This window comes from Gracilinanus agilis, chromosome 6, assembly GCF_016433145.1.
Source record: "Gracilinanus agilis isolate LMUSP501 chromosome 6, AgileGrace, whole genome shotgun sequence".
NCBI lineage: Eukaryota > Metazoa > Chordata > Mammalia > Didelphimorphia > Didelphidae > Gracilinanus > Gracilinanus agilis.
The window spans coordinates 64,324,768-64,342,496 of record NC_058135.1 but is presented as its reverse complement, the minus strand read 5'-3'; the positions used below and the strand labels follow the sequence as shown (position 1 = coordinate 64,342,496).

The window sequence follows — 17,729 nt, the reverse complement described above, 5'->3', positions numbered from 1 at the left end:
GACTTAGATCGCATGAAAAACTTGTGAACCATTTAGTCAAAGTTGATTCCCACTAATTCCTAGGTTAATAGATATCTATTTGAAGTTATCACTTGATAAAATACCTCACAAAAATGCTAATATAGTCATGTTGGCTATGAGTAAGCAACCTACTACACTACACTAGATGTGGGAGAGAGAGAGATGCAGAGGAAAATAAAAGGAGAAATTCAGAGATGCAGATGCATTTTGGAATAAAGGAAAATGTAATCTGTGGATAACTGTGGGGAAAGAGAACAAAAGGGCTCACAACTAGACCAGAAAAGAAAAAACATTGGGAATTTAGAAAAACCAAGTAGTAAATATGTGGCATACAAAGAAAGAAAGTTATTAGGAAGGAAAAAAAAAGCATGAAAAATACTCATGTTGCATTTAAGTTCCCTAAAAATAAATATTGATTTTCATATTCATCTTGTACCTACCATGGTCCTCACACTTAGACTCTGAAAGCTAAATATTAATATATGTAGATATATTAATAAAATTTTTATAATGCTTTATGATGTCACTATTTCATAACATAGTACTTATCAAAAATATTATCTATGCATAGTTCTCTAGGAAGGAAACTTCATTTGTTAAGCCCCTACAAGGTGACCTGCACTATATTAAATGCTTTACAGATATTATCTATTTCTCACAACAGTGCTGAGGGGATAGGTGCTATTATGATTCTAATTTAATATTGAGGAAACTGAGACAGACAGAGATTAAGTGATTTATTTAGGGTCACACAGTGTCTGAGACCAGATTTGAATTTAGGTCTTCTTGACTCCATGTCCATAACTTTTCTCACTGAGTTACCAAGCTGCCTACTTCAATATTCAAAAATTAATGGTTTTTTCAGTGCATGTTCTTCCTCTGCCAATCCCTCTCTGCCTTTACTGGCTTTATTGACCTCTCCAAATCACCATTCTATGATTGACCAATCATCTGATGACGAGCCTCTCCAAACTTGACTAAAGTGCACGTACAACATACATCCCCAAATTTCATAGAAATGTAATTTAGGATGCTGGTCTTCGCCAGTGCCTAAGCTCCATCTTAATTAGGATCTCAAAAATATATAGTTCTTTTCTGTTTGCTAGGGCTCTATTATGGCACATGTCTGTATTATCCCCTGAACTTCTAAGTACATGTAGCATAATACCAAAGAGCGACTCAGGTCCTTGGAAGTTTCTCCTTCTAATACTGTCATTTTAGATGCCTATAAATGGATGATAATATACAAAATTACATAGTGATTTGATTGATATGTTTTGAAATCATAGCAATTCAAACATTTGGTTGCATTTTTCTAACTGATGTGACAGAATTATTACAAAAAGCCTCTTACTTTTGAAAAAAAAAAAAGAATTCAGCTATTATATAGGAAGAGGGTATACAATTTCTTCCCAAGAACTTAGTGGCTAAGGACTAATAATAATAATAATGACATCAGTCCTTAGCATCCTAAAGGTAGCCTTTAATTTCAGCTAGTGGATCTTTAGGGTAAGACTCATACAATCAAAATATGTATTATTCAGACATGGAGTGTGATTTAAAAAAAACAGCATTTTCTTCAAAGAGGTCCATGAGCTAGTTGAAAGAAGAATCCTTTGTTTTTTTTCTTTCTGGAATGTCTCAGAAATTTAGATGAGTCCTTCAGCCATGGTATCTCTCTTTTCTCTTCAAAGTGTGACCTGCCCTTAGTTAAAGAGACCCTTGCTTAAGTAAAGAGAGGAGGACATAAATAATGCATGGTATGTGACTCACCCATAATTAGTTTTCTAGGGCTGGAAAGAGTTGGTATAAATTATGTAGCTCATTAGAGCAAAGACTGGGCTAGTTACCCAGTTTGAAGGTGAGGAGCGATAAGGGGCTACTTTAGGTTAAGTTAATGCACAGGAGGCAGCATCTTCGATTTCAAAAATGCCCTAAAATGTTCTCATCTGGATAATCCTTGGGCCAGTCTGATCTTGGAGCTTAGGGAAGACAGAGAGAGATCAGTTGGCACTTGGATGATTCAAATCATTACATTTTTGGCTTCCTAAATGCCTCTCCCTTTTGTGTTAAGCCTTTGATTATAGAAATGTGGAAAGAATGCTGATTCCTCCATTTACTTTTCTGAAAGTTCGCACTCTATTTAGAGCAACTTGGATACAAAGAGTTCATCTTTCATGACCCTAAATGTCACTATTCTGAAATCCTCTCTTCTCACTTCTCAGTCTGTGTTTCCTCCAGGCTCAAATGAATTAAGAAAAGTAATACACTTCTAAGGAATTCTGCTTTCAATCATTTCAACCCATCTTCCCTCCCCTCCTCTTCACCATCTTTTTTTTTTTTTTTTTTTTTTGTCCTTCAAAAATTTCCCATCATACTTCAGGGCAGGTAGAAATCACTATTTTTGCCAAACTGACTTGTGTTTGGATCTTCCTTTTGTTTCCTTTTTCTTCATGTTGTGATGACACTAAAACATTATTTTTGTCCTTCTGCTTCCTTTATTAATTCTTAGAGGTATATCATATATAAACATATATGCATTATGTTGTCATAGTAAAACCCTCTACAATGTATTCCAGGGATAGGTGGGGAAGTAAATTAAGTACATTGGGATAAAGTTAACTCTGTTGGTAACTAGACCTTACCTTTTTTGGTTCCCTTCACATGGTTTCCGATTAAATGTTATCCCATTTTCATCTTTCATTCTGAATGTAATGTGCATGCATGCATGCATACACACACAAATTCAAATGCTAAATAGGATATAAAAAGATTATATGTGAAATTGTAATCTTTATTATATACTACTTGCTTTTTAAAAAGGTGTCTTTTTAGTTGAACAATGTGTACTTTTTAAGCCTGGATCTACATTTAAAGGTTGCTATTTTTTAACGTGTATATTAAGAATTAATTTTTGAATTTTTGAATGAAGATCATTCTACTCATTTGAAGGTATTTTATGACTGGTTCAGAAATCATATTAATTAATTAAACCATACTACAGATAACTTTTGCTAATCTAAGTGAACAATAATATATTCTTCATATCAATAATTCACAAAATGGGAATTTTGTCCAAAGGTGGCATTCACGAGTAAGAAAAGAATATGGTAGCCAAACACCCAAACTGGTAGTATAATCAGTTTGGTCACTTTCAGCATTTAATTGGGTTATTACCTCTCTTTGATGGCTTTCCTTTTTTTGCACTTTGTCACAAAGAGTTAAATTCTGAGGAACTGGCTCAACTATTTATTGCACATGCCATTGGAAAGATCATTTCAGAGGCCAGAACCAAGTGGAATATGGGAATGGAACAGGAATGAGTTCATAAATAGAATATTAACCTTGTGCTACTTGAAGTATTTTTGCTTCTAGAATTATTCAGAGCACACTGGGATCGTTTTTTTTAAGCTTGGCTTTATGTATTTCATGATTATAATTTAGGAGTTTTGGTACAAATACTGTTCAGAAAGGAAAATATTCTCACAAAATGGATTGTGTTCATCTCAGGACAATAGGGACTAATATTTATTCTGATTTTATTTGGAACCAATGAACGACTCATTCTTCCAATGGTGATAGCTATGAGAGGGTTGAAGACTTCCAAAGTGTAAGGGTTTCTTTATGGACCCTATTCACAACTCCGACAAATTGTCAGACTTTCAATTCAATAGTTATTTTGACCCAAGGTCAGCAATGAGAAGGAATAAAATATTATTTTTTAAATAACTAAACAAATATATTACTACCACTGCTTATAGACTGACTATTTAATGGTAATTAAAGTTTATGGAATATAAAAAGGTCTTGCACCTGTGTTTACAGTCTCTTCAAAAACAACGACAGCACGTAACGAAATATTAGGTATCAAATGTTTTGATTCTTTTATCGAGGCAATAACAATTCTAAAAAACTCTATAAAACAAATGATTCTTATAATTATTAATCCTATGATGTAATTATGTAATCATATACAATATAAAATAAAAAGTATAGAATAAAAATTCTATTAAACTGTTGAGTTTTAGCTGGAGTGAATTTTCAGATGTGTTATTAGTGTTAACCATTCACTGCTCCACTGGCCGTCTGGCAGGTTGCACTTACCCCCACCCCCATGATGATGCATGTGCTTGCTTCCTTGGCTATGTTATTTTCTGCTTTCAGATAGCGGTGGGTGTGCTCGCAAACGTGCCGCCATGTCTGTCACACTAACAGCTGTGAAGAGAGTTCAGAGTTCTCCAAACCTATTGACTGCAGGTATAATAACTATCACTAACTTATGTAATTCTACCCTGGAATGGCTTTGTCTAACCTTTCTCCCTTTCTGGCGTTATCCTGTTTGGACAGGGAAGCACTGAGAGCTCCCCAACACGCAGCTGGATTCTAATTTTCCTAATCCTAGGAATGGAGTGCTCATCCATTTTTGTTCTTCTAAAAATAAAGATCCAAAGGAATCTGTCCTCCTGGCAGGAGAATTAGCCTGATGACATAGTATATGATTATTATAGGAGCCTCTGATGTCTCATGTGAAACTCAGAAAAAAATGAATGCACGATCATTTTACCACTGTTCCACTGAGTGACCAACCATAACGTGCTAATTATTACTGGAATTTTCATGTCACCTCAGGAATTGAAGTTCTATAGTTTTTAGCTATAAGGACTTGAGTCCTATTTTTTCCCAAGCATTTATTGAGTGCTAAACACTTTACAATTATTCTCTAATTAGAGCCTCACAAAACAACTTGAGTATTTAGGTGTACAGTTGTGGAAACTGAGGTAGTTATAGATTTTTTTTAGGTGTTGTTGTTATCTGTTCAATATCCATGTAGATTTTTAAAGAAAGGTCTTTGGTCCAATATTTTTAATGTGATATGAATGCTATTAGTTTCTTTTTCATCATTCAGCTTTGTAGGAGGAAAAAGTTATTTTCAGGCACCTTCATAGAGGACTTTTACATAAATATTAGACTTTTGCTCTTAAGCAGTTTATGAAAATTTTAGCACTAGGTGGAATTTTCAAAGGTTTTTGATCACATTTGCTTCAGGATGGAAAGTGAAAGTTACCCATAAGCCCCCAGGTAAGTTGCTACAATTATTGTCTCATTGGATCCTCACAAAATAGTTCTAGTAGGTATGTTTACAGTTGTGGAAACTGAGGCATTTGTAGTTTTTTTTAATCTATATAGATATAGAAATGGGAAATTGATTTTAGTACATACTGAAGTTTCCTCCTTGAAGTAGAACCAAAATAATGACTAGAGTAACGGGGTTATTTGCTGTTAGACTCATCTTCAGGGAAGATTTCCCTTTAAAATATTAGATGGAGGAGAGTAAGGTGGGTCAGTGGATTAAGAGTGATAGGAGCTCCTGTGTTCAAATTTGATTACAGACTTTTTCTAGCTGTGTGACCCTGGGCAAGTCACTTAATCCCCCTAACTTAGCCCTTAATCGCTCTTCTGCTTTAGAATCAGTATCAGAATCAATTAGTATTTCTTCTAAGACAGAAGGTAAGGGTTATAAAAAAGAAAAACAAAAAACTTGGGTGAAGCATAGGCAGAATGAAGCCTTTTTTTCTATTTATGCCATGAACTTGTGTTTCCTTCATATATTGCTTTGTACCTCAATTTTTCCTTCTGGAAATGGTTAGAAGGTTTTGAGGGGTGGAGGAATGGAATCATTTTTCTTCCTGCCTAAATTTTTTAAAGGATTGACCGGAGAAAAAATTAAATGGATTCGAGCATCTCAAAGGAATTGTAGGTTTTTGAAGCATCAGGAGAATGTCTACTATAAGACATTACACACTGTTTCAAAACGAACTGAATTGTACCTGACAGGTATGATCTTATACCTTTAGAAACCATTTAGCCTGGTAAGCCCTGCCATATAAAATCAATCAGCCAGAGGATCTTTGAGTTGAAAAAGACTCCAGAGACCATCTTGTTTATTCTATTATTAATACAGAAATCACAGAATATCGGGGCTGGAAAATCAATGAGTCTGTATTTTTAGGTTTTTATTATATGCTGAGCACTGTACTTACTATGTGCTGGAAATACAAAGAAAAAGAACGAAGCAATCCCTATTTGCAAGGAGCTTACATTCTATTGGGAGAAATAAATACATGCAAAAATATATACAATATAGAAGTCAACTTTACACCCATCAAGTAGTAAAATGCAAGGTATCACTGAAGAAAGGGCACTAGATGTTGAGTGGATCAGGAAAAGACCTTGCTGATCAAATAGATTATTTGGTTCAACCCATCATTTTACAGATGACGTGAGGAAATGAAGTGAATTAGCAAGGTTATCCAGCTTATAAGGGGCAAAAACAAGATCTGAACTCCAGTCTTCCAGATATTTTGTCTTTATGGCCAAATGCTCTTTCCTAAGCACTGAACTTAGATGGCCATCCAGTTTCTTCTTAAATACTATGCCAAGTCAGTAAGCAAATATTTATTTCTTAGATTTTTTTCTTATTCAAAGATATTTTGTTTTCCAAATGACATGTAATAACAACTTTCAACATATGTTTTCTGAATTTATAAGATTCAAATTGTCTCTCTCCCTCCCTCCCTCCTCTAGGGGTTGGGAAGCAATTTCATCTCAGTTATACATGTATTATCCAGTAAACATTTATTAAGCACCTACTATGTGCCAAGCATTGTTCTAAGTCTATATTCTTGCCAAGAAAATATCCTTAATTTTTGAGTTTGATCAGTTACCTTGATGTTTATTAAGCACTTTATATGTCCCACTCTGCTAAAATGCTGGATAGCGCCAAATATAGGGTACACAGAAACACAAATATATATATATAGTAACATAATTCACCAAACATGCAATTAATCATCTACTCTGCCAACTCAGCTTTTTTTAAAAATCATTAGATTGTTTAATCATTTCAAACATGTGATTGTCTTCAAGGGATAGTTGGGAGTTTTTTTTGGCAGACATACTAGGATGGGCTACTATTTCCTTCTCCAGTTCATTTTACAGATGAAGAAACTGAGGCAAATAGAGTTAAGGGACTTGCCCAGGGTCACACAGCTGGTGAGTTTCTGAAGGTTTGAATTCAGAACTTCACAATTCCAGGTTGTGACATCAGCCAATGTGCAGAGACCATGATGCTAACATGGTCAGTCCTAGGAACTTTAGCATCTCGAAAACAGGAAAATGATGTACTCCTTTTGTGGTACCTAGGCAGAAAGAACAGTGAATCCAAACATCTTGGCTAAGAGCAAAGAAGTCTTTCTCCTGGGTGGCTACAAATTGCAGCAGTCATATACAGATCCCTAGGATGCTAAGGGTTTCCTTTTGTGTGGTCAGCTCAGAATCATTTTGCTCATGAAGATTTCTTTAGAAAACTTGATCTGCTGAGGAATATTGCCCTTCTATTTTCTAGAAGTCATCCCCTGCTTTCTGGCACTCTTTGGGGTTTTGTGGACTTCCTTATAGAACCTCAGTGGGTATGGGTGTGGGTTTGTTTGTTTGTGGGGTTGAAGAGTCCCTGAAGGAGTCAAGGAGTGATTGCAGTGCCAGGCAAGCCACACGTAGGTCAGTGACTTAGGAGGAGATGAGCGACTTCTGCCCAAATTATAAAATTCCGACCTCTCACCCTAGAGGCAGTTAAAATGGAGAGTGATACCAACTGTCACAATCTAATCAAAAGATCAGAAGATTTAAAGCTAGAAAGAGCCCCGTGTCCCTCATTTTTATTTCTTAGGCACAGAAGAGCTTGGCCTTCTGAGTTAGTCAATGAGTCACTTTCAGGGAATTTTTTTAAGGGTATTTCCTTAATTACACTGAGACTTTGAAGAATATATGGTGTCATCAGTGCGAGTATGCTAACAATGCTCTTAAGTCCTCCATATCTCATCCTTTCTTAAATTTTCTCATACTAATTAATATTAACAGCTAATATTTTTATAGTGCTTTGAGGCTGCCCAAACATCTCATTTTATTCTGAAAGGTAGATGTTATTATTATTCCCATTTTATAGATGAGGAAACTGAGGCTAACAGATTAATAACAATAATATCTAGCATTGATATACTGCTTTAAGTTTTGCAAAAACACTTAATAAATATTATCTCATTTAAGAATGACTTGCCTAGAGAGCACCCAGCCAGGAAGTGTCTGAGGGCTGGTTTCAAACTTGAGACTTTCTGACTCCTAGCTTAGGGCTCTATCTACTGTGTCCCATAGTAACATTTACTAAAAAAAAACCACTAAATTATCCTAAATTGATCTCAGATCCAGGAAAAATAAAAACATTCAACAGGAGATGAAAGAACAGTTAAGGAAAGCCCAAAATGATTTGTTTTCCACCAAAATAAAAATGAAGGTGGCAAATCACAGACTAAGCAGTCAAGCAAATATTTACAGATAACCTAATTGAAGAATAAACTCAGAATGCATTAAAAGTGAAACAGCAATTAATGGATGTGGAGAGCAACTTGACAGATCTGGAAGAGAAAACAAGAAATGCAAACACGAGTTAATTGGGATTCCAAAGGAGAAAAATACAATACAATAAAATAATCACCTTGGTTTTAATATTGCTTATATTTTTCTCAAGCAAACAATAGTGGGGAAATCATTGGACCACTCAGCTTTGAGTACAATAAGAATATCCTGCTCACTGCAAAACAGTTAGGTCCACCTAAGAATGTCTTTGAGGACCTGTCCTGTGGGCTGCTTCTGTCATGTACCATAGAGACTTTTGTCTTGCCACTGGACTTTGAAGACTGTGCAAGAGAGTGAGGCTGATGACTTTGTGTGTCTCTGCCTCACTTAAGTCCAATTCATGCTCAAGGCAAGAGATTGCCCCCAGTATAATTGGTTCTCTTCAAAAAAAAAAAAGATGAAAACCACCATGGAAGCCAGAGCTCATTAAGACAAATTCCAAGTGGTCTAGATGATCACACTGAATCAAACACTGCAAAAAACTTGTGGATCTTCACCTGCATGTGAAATCCTATTGTTGGTCAGAGTTCTTGTGATTTTTCTATATTCTTTTTTTTTTAAACCCTTACCTTCCATCTTGGAGTCAATACTCTGTATTGGCTCCGAGGCAGAAGAGTAGTAAGGGTGGGCAATGGGAGTCAAGTGACTTGCCTAGGGTCACACAGCTGGGAAGTGTCTGAGGCCAGATTTGAACCTAGGGACCTCCTAGCAGCTGCGCCCATTTTTCTGTATTCTAATGGGAGTTGATCTATATAATCAGGAGGGAGCTAGTAGGTCTTAGAGGTAATAGGACTTAGAGTCAAAGGACTTGAGTGTCATTCTTGATTCAGTCACTTAATACTTGTGTGCAATGGATGACTCACTACAATTCTCAGGAACCCAGCATCTTCAGCTTATAAAATGAGTGAGTTGTTCTACTAAGGTTTTATCCTATGAACTTCCTCTCTACAAGAGATAACATTCACTCCATATTAATAATGAATATGGAGAATGCAAGAGTTTTGATCATCTAGTATATATGAGCAGGATTTTTTTTCCAGAAGGGCAGCTAGGTGGCCCCATGGATAGAGCACCAACCATAAAGTCAGGAAGACTCATCTTCATGAATTCAAATCTAGCCTCATATACCTACTAACTTTGTGACTCTAGACAAGTCACTTAACCCTGTTTGCCTCAGTTTCTTCACCTGAAAAATGAGCTGAAGGTGGCAATAGAAAACCACTCTAGCATCTTTGCCAAAAAAAAATCCCAAATGGAGTCACAGAGTGAGTCATGACTGATGTGACTGAACAATATCAACAAACTGTACTACTGAGTTAAAGCTTCCTCCTGATGCTTTTTTTTAAAGAGTCCATCTTTGACCCCTAGTTCCTGGTCTTTAGCATAATTTCACTGAGTTAGGGGTTTCAAACATTTCTGCATTCCTCAAAATTTTGAAAGTTTGAAACTTATACAATAAGCATTGAGGTGAAGAAATCATTCGCTTTTGACCCGTTACAGTTATAATTTCTATTTTGTTGAGCCTTTTTAGTTCTCTAAGCAACAACTCAAATGCATCAGGTACAGTGTAAGGCTCTTAAAGGCAGGTATTTTTTGTCTTGGTATCCAAAGCACACTGCTCAACAAACAATAGATGCTTAATAAAGATGTAATGGCATAAACAGATAACATCCATTTACATTCAGTTGGCTCCTGATCATAACTGATCACTTTAATACCCTTCAGTTCCAGACCTTTGAGTCAATTGCACGTAAATGTATTACATGCTGACGTACGTATGTACTCGCAGTTGTTTTTCCCCTCCTAATTATGTGGGTGCCCATTAATTAAGAAACACTTTCTCCCTAAAATTTAGCCAGTGTGCTTTTCTCTTCTTCCGTATAGATCTCAAATACATTTCTTCCTAGATTTCAGAATACTTTTAATACAAACAGCAGGTGGAAAATCACCTCCTGTATCCACCCACCCCTCACCTAACAGCAGTTATACAAGAAAATTCTAGTTACTGTCCTAGCCAAGTCCAACATAGGTCTCTGTTGTGAAAGTATAATTCACCTGAGTCATTACATAGCTGAGTTCGAGGTATGTGAGAATCCCAGAAGATAATGTTTAAGTAACAATTCTAATAAGACTGGTAATATGCATTTTATAGATCCTTTTCGATGTTCATCGTCAAAGGAAATTTACTGGAAATGAAACTTTTCCGTAGTAAGGAAATAAACTATAACGTGACTAGCTAGCATGTAATAGGAAGCCTCGTTATGAGATAACCTAATGCACTTTTGCTCCTGTGTTTTTATAGGAAATTTCCTATAAGTAACAGTAAAAAGGAGGACTAAACTGATGTTATGAAATAAAAACTTAATTCATATTTTCCTTTTAAAAGTATTTTATTCTTCAATTACATATAAAAACAATTTTAACATTTTTTTTTAAATTTTGGGTTGCAAATTCTTTGTCCCTCCTTTTCCTCTTCCTTCAAAGAGAATGCAAGCATTTGATAGAGATTATACAGGACATCCATATTTTCTAAGTAAATATAAAAATTAAAATACAGCCTGAAAAAATAGAATCTATTAGAAAGAGCAAGTTGATACTGACAGTGGAAAGAGAACCCTGGAAATGCATGACCAGATGGTCTGACTCTTCATTATTAGCTAAAGACTCCATTGCCTTTCACCCAAATCCTTACAGATTTTTCACTTTATATTTTATTTATTCATTTATCTCATTTGGTCAGAAATAGGATTAAATATTCATCAACTTCAAGATTACTAAAAAAATGATTTAATTTATGAGGCAATGCATAGTATAATTAACAAATCGTATTGTGCTAGAAATGGAAATAAATGTGCAAAATATTATTAAACCTAATAACGATATATTCTGAATAGCTTTTTTATAATAAGAATATTGTTTGCAATAAAAATTACATCATTTTGTATTAAATCATTTTAATGAATTCTTCATTTAATTTATCCTGGTTTTAATATATGTATTCATTTTCTTTTAGGACGTGATTCTCAATCTCCAGATTCAGGTAAAAGAAAAATTATGTGTTTCTTTTTATTACTGTATATTAAAGGTCATATTTTTGGTTTAGATTTAACCTTTGACTATGATGTACTTTTGTAATTTTATCAAATGTCATTGAATTGCTAGAAAGAAAAATCTCCATTTCATTAATGAATTCCAAAGAAGGTAAATTAGGTTTCTCTGCATCACATAAGTTATTGGGTTTTATTTTTTTCTTTCTTTCTTAAAGCTTGGAGATCCTATGATGACCGAATCAGAGAGACACTGAATGGAGATGCTTCTCATTCCTCTCTCGCAGCAAAAGGCTTTAGAAGTGTTCGTCCAAATCTACAAGACAAAAAATCACCAACTCAGGTAAGATTGCTCCCTCCCTCAAGTCTCTCATGGTTTAAAAGGCAGCCATTTTAAAACTTTCAACTTGTGACAACTCCAAATAAATGCTTATTGAGGGTGCTTTGGCTGCCCATTTTCTGGTAAGACTATACCTATGAATAAATGGTGTTGCTTCTGGTTATTTTGCTTTCTGGTTATTTTATTGTCTGCCTAAAGGATAGATTCAGAAATGAGATACATTTTTTTCTAATAATTCATCGAAAATTATAGGATGTTTCTCTTAGATTTTCAAGGCTATTCACCAAAGCTTTGAATCCCAAAGTCTCAAGAATGAGCATGGATCATCTATGAAGCAAATACAGACTAGGTTCAAGTGTTTATTCAATTAAGTGAGGTATCTGAGTGTTAGAGGGCTTAATGATTTTGTACTGTGTTTCTCCGTGGTGTGTGAGTATGATTTTGACCATTGGTGATGCCTGACAGCATGGCGAGAGAAAATATATACACTTTCAACTTGTTTCTCAGAATGCCTCCATCCTCAGAGTTCGCAATCTGTATATTCCTTTTAATGTTTGGTTCTTTAAATTGCCCTACTGTTTGGGGTGTTATTTTTTAAAAGCGAAGGCGTTTCTCTGGGGCTAGGGCTGGATTTTTTATGATGCTATTTTTTGGTAACAAGCATAAACATCTTTAAAAGTGAACTAAGGTAATGCTTCGCCCTTGTTGATAAATGCAAGCAACAGTACCCGAAGCATCAGAAATATAAACAGATGTGACGTGCCAATTTTTTTGTTTAAAGTATGGACTCTGATCGCTAACATTGCCTTTCTCTCTGTTTCTTCTTTTGTGTCATTTTGTTCTGTGGATGATTCTGTCAAACAAGGCGCCCCTACCACCTCCTAGAAAAGAGAGTTTTGTTAGCCCCTCAGTCACTGATCACAAAGAGGGGGGCATTTGGGACTCATCAATAACCAAGAGGCAAATCCCCTCAGCTCCAGTTTACGTTACTAACGAGGACGCTCTCCAGCGGGCTATGAGTTCTAACAAAGACAGTAGCCACACCATTATGTATTCTGAGGAGTCTAACACAACCGTGACCTATACCCAAAAAGTCACTAATCCACTGACCCCAGTTTCCGATGCAGACTCCCAGCAGCCCATAGCTGACAGCAGCAGCAGCACCCTATTCCAACAGGACTACACGCAGGATTCTCAGCTGCGCAGGATTTCTACCCTGAAATTAACCCATAACCAAGATCAACCCGATAACATTCCTTTTAATTCACCCTGGTGGCCCCAGCCCATTGAAGTCCCCGGATTTTCCCAAAGACCTTTCTCACCCACCCATAACCCCGCGCCTGAGGTCCACACAGCGTCTCTGTCCATTCAGATAGCTTCCCTCCCTGAAAATAAAGCCGGACAGCAGTCGGAAAGCCACAAACGAGCCGCTGGGCTTTCTCCAGATACTGCCAAGGCGCCTCTTCGGGAACTCGGACCAAATTCTTCATTCGCTGCTTCTGAACAGCCCCCCGAGAGCCATGTGGTACATTATTTCCCATATTTGCTTTCAGAATTGTGTAGATCCTCTTTAACCTTATTTTGCCATTTATCTTACTCACAAACCCAAATGTGCAAGCTTTGATAGAATGGTGAAATAGGAAGGAAAGGAAAGAGAGGCGATTCATCTTCCACTTCAGGCTGAGTTCGTCTCGATATCTGAGGACACCCTTTTTTTTTTCCCATTTCAGAATCTATAAACCATTTGCCCAGGTAGTTTTTTTTTTTATTTGTTTTGTTTTTTTCAGAGCTCTCCCCTTCTTGGGTATTTGTAGCCAAATACTGATCAAGTCATTGGATTATAGATCTAACCCTGGAAGGTACTTTAGAAGTCACTGGAGCCACCTCTTTCATTTTACAGATGAGGAAACTGAGGGTTTTAGAGATTAAGTGACTAGGTCACACACCTAGAAAGCAGCAGGAGCAGCATTTGAACCCATACCCTCTGACTCCAAATCCAGTGTTCTTTCCACTCTTTTCACTATGACTTTATAAACCACTTCAGTCAATGTCCAGAGCAACCTCCATCTTTTTCTATTTACATGTATAAAGATTTAAGAAAATGGAAATTAAGATCCTCTTTTTTTTTGACAGAAGACATTGACCTCTTCTTTTGAGGACCTTTTCATACTTAATAGCCTTAGTAAATTAAAGCTAATGTTTAGATGACTATATGAATAGCAAAGAGGTTATTTTTCAGGGAGGCATTGGACTAGATGACCTTTCAGGCCATTCCAACTTTGAGATTCTATAATTCTGTGATATGCTATGATTTGACTAATTCATTCAACAACATTCAAGAAACATTGATAGTTATTTTTCTGTTTGGTGGTGATACAAAGTTTAGTTATCAGTTTGTGCATTTGGAGCTCATAATTCTGTATACAATTATGACAAAATCAAACTGATGATTTACCTGACATTACATGATGAGATCATTAAGGAGATGCAGAATAAAGTGTAATGTGAAATCCAAAGGTAAAGCCCTTAGGTGATGAAGGTTAGGAAATCAGGAAAGGCATTAAAGGATTTCAGACAGAGAGGAAGAGAGAACTTTCCAGACATGGAGGAAGCATGGACAACAGCACAGATATGGAAATGAGCAAGGCACTCTCAGCAAACCAGAAATTCTCCAGTTTGGGTAGGATACAAAATATATGGTGAAGAGTAATTAAAAAAAAATAAGACGGGAAAGGTAGAGCAGGATTATCTGCAAACTATTACAGTATTAACTCACCTCAAACTATTACATGTATTCTTTTGAGAGAAAAGATGGGAAATAATTTTCTCTTTTCTTCTAAATAATACAAAAATGATCACTGATTAGGCAATATATGTATGCTTTTAATAATGCATTGAACAGTTATTCCATTAAAAATAATTTTTAAATCCAAGGATGATCATAGATTCAGTGATATACGTATGCTTTTAATAATAGTCAATAGTTGTTTAGTTTGACTTTTTTTAAAACCTAAAGTAAAAGAGAAAGATGTTTATATAATATTGATAGACAAGTATAGTGGCAGACTCCTATAATCCCTCTTACAAGAGGAGGCTGACTGGAGGACCACTTGAGTTCTTGCTCCTGCTGGTTCCATAGTACCTGAAAAGTATACCAATGGAGTTTCTTATTCTCCACCTTTTTTGTTTTTAAGCTAGTATACTGCCACTATCAGGCTACTATTAAAAGGAAGAAGGACCATGTTCAACCACTCCTATCTTAGATTGGACCAAATTAGGCAGTAAAGAGCTGAGGTCTGCCTATTGGAGACAGAACCATTATTACAGGAATTTGGCTCGCCAGGGTAGGAATCAAGAATTTCACCTGCCTTCAGAACAGACAAGCAATACTAACTCTGATAATCTTTGTCTTCCAAGGTAAATCTGTCCTATATGATAACCTAATTGCACCAGAAAGTTTTTCTTGAGCATTTTTTCTTGTGATATTGGTGCTGAAGCTGTGAGACCACCCAGTATACACATTGCTAAACCCCAACCAAATGTCTGAACGAACAATCCCAGACAAAATTCCCAGAGGAAATGATTTCTATTTCTATTATTCAGAGAAATTAAGCCTTCAACAGAACAGAGGAAATATATGATCAGAACTATTAGGCTTTGTTTCTAAACTAATTTTCATAGAATGAAGATTTACAAAAGCCACTTTAATCTTTTATCCTCCATCTGGCTAGAAACCTTAGTGAAGACCAAAAACTAGAACCAACTGAGGACAAAAGCGGAAAAGTTTGTGAACAGATCAGTAAGTTAGCCTGTCTAAAAATTTGAAGATGTTCACTCCTCCAAGGGAAGAAAAACATACCAGTATCCCAGGAGCTTTTTTACAGTCTCAAAAATTTATTAGAGTCTGGGCATTAATTTAAATGAGTCTAGAAAACAGTCTAAATAACTATTCCAAATTATAGTCCTATTTCTTGAGGCCAAACTCTACTTTTACAAGCTACTTGTCTTTTAATTTACCTCTCCCAAAGTCCTAAGAAAAGAGAGACCATAAAGATTACTGCCTCTCTGGTGCCCATGAACAAAGGTTTACCAATGTTTCAAATGTTAAGTTATTCCTAATGTTGAGTACATAAAGCTTTTCAGAAGAAACTTGGCAACTTTGGTAACTAGAGTCAAATCCTGAATCCCAGAGAGGCATATTCTTCTGTTGCATCTAAAAGAAATGGGCACTATATCCCATAAGGGCAAAACTCAGTCTTTCGGTTATTATGGAAAACAATTCCATCAAGGTCCAATACCTCAAGGTCACAACTGCTCTTCACATCTGTAGGAACTCAAGAAGGAGGAGGATGTCTCTCACATTGAAAGTGAGTAAGTAGTGCCAGGGTTGTCAGTATCTGGTAGGTGGGATGATGCATTTTTCCTGGACCAGTTCCATTATCTTAAGGTTCCTATTAGCATTACTGGATAGTCCTATTAGGTAGACGGAAGAGTGGTAAGGGCTAGGCAATGGAGATTAAGTGACTTGCCCAAGGTCACACAGCTAGTAAGCCTCTGAGTTCAGATTTGAACTCAGAGCATCCTGACTCCAGGTCTGGTACTCTGGCCTCTGTACCACTTTTCTCTCCCCCTTCTCTGTATGAAAGTCTTTTGAATAATACAAGGCACCACCAGATTTGTCTCCCAGTAATTTTCTCTTTTTTAATCCAAACATCTCAGTTTCCTTAGCTGTTCCTCAGAAGATAACATTTCCAGGTCTTCTGCCATCTTGTTATCCTCCAATGGAGAATCTCTAGTTTTTCTGTGACTTAGAACATGGCGCCTACCGAGAATTGAACACATTTCAAATGTGGTTTGTCTAGGACTAAATGGGCTGCATCTTTGCATAATCTAGAAGTTATTGATGGTTATGTATGGTTCCAGCCTTCTTTGATTGAACTCTGTCTCTATCAGAGAGGGCCAGAGCATGATGTATAGAGTAATGGACTTGGATTCCAAGAAAGATCCAGATTTAAATCCTGTCTCTAGCATTTACTCTGACATGGGCAAATCTCCTCAGTTTTATCATCTATAAAAGGGGGGGGTAGTAAAAGCCATATTACCTACATCACATGGATGTCATGAAGCTCAAATAAGATGCTTTGTAAGTCACTTTGTGAATTTTAAAGCAATATATAAATGGCTACTACTAATTACAATTCTAACTGTTGAGGGCAGCTAAGGGGCACAGTGGATAGATCACTGAACCTGGAGTCAAGAAGACTAATCTTCCTGAATTCAAATCTGACATCAGAGACTAGTTAGGTGACCCTGAGCAAAAAAAGCTAGGGTCCCTTTTTGCCTCAGTTTCCTCATCTATAAAATGAGCTGGAGAATGAAATGGAACCATTCCAGTATCCTTGCCTAGAAAACCCCAAATGGAGTCATGAGGAGTCAGAATGACTGAATACAAAAGTGCTGAAATCTCTTCTTTTCCTCATGATCAAATTCAGCCATCCCTCCATCAAAAAGTCTTTCCTTGATTTCCTTCCACCCCCAAACTAGAAGTCTTCTCTCCCTTCTCATATTTCTTGTAGTCCTTTATTTAGATTTAGGGCATTTTTTTCTTTTGTTTCTAAGTCCATTGGAAAAACTCAAACAAAATAATACACGAGATATAAGGGGATGTAGTTGTTATCAAGATTAAGGAATACTTTAGAGAACACTCAAGTTAAGTTTTTAAAATTGGGTTTAATTTCAACACTTGCAAAGGAGTAAGGAGACATTTCAGGTATGGGGAATAGCATAAGTAAATACCCAGAGGCAGGAAACTACAGGCTATAATCAGAGAATAATTGGACTGAAGCAGAACA

General features: G+C 36.3%; 1 protein-coding gene across 7 annotated transcripts in view; it reads left to right on the top strand.

The window, feature by feature from the left end:
- Positions 1-4,181: 4,181 nt before the first annotated feature.
- SORBS2 (sorbin and SH3 domain containing 2) overlaps positions 4,182-17,729 on the top strand; it is a 120,799-nt gene continuing 107,251 nt past the window's right edge. For 3 of the 7 annotated variants that reach the window (XM_044681158.1, XM_044681157.1, XM_044681154.1), the window contains exons 1-3: positions 4,182-4,278; positions 11,504-11,530; positions 11,756-11,880. In XM_044681158.1, coding sequence (XP_044537093.1) covers positions 4,218-4,278; positions 11,504-11,530; positions 11,756-11,880 — 213 coding nt within the window. In that variant the 5' untranslated portion in view covers positions 4,182-4,217. Of the gene's footprint in view, positions 4,279-11,503; positions 11,531-11,755; positions 11,881-12,875; positions 13,403-17,729 lie in introns of those variants that run through there. The other 4 variants (XM_044681161.1, XM_044681160.1, XM_044681159.1 and 1 more) reach the window with 3 other exon arrangements.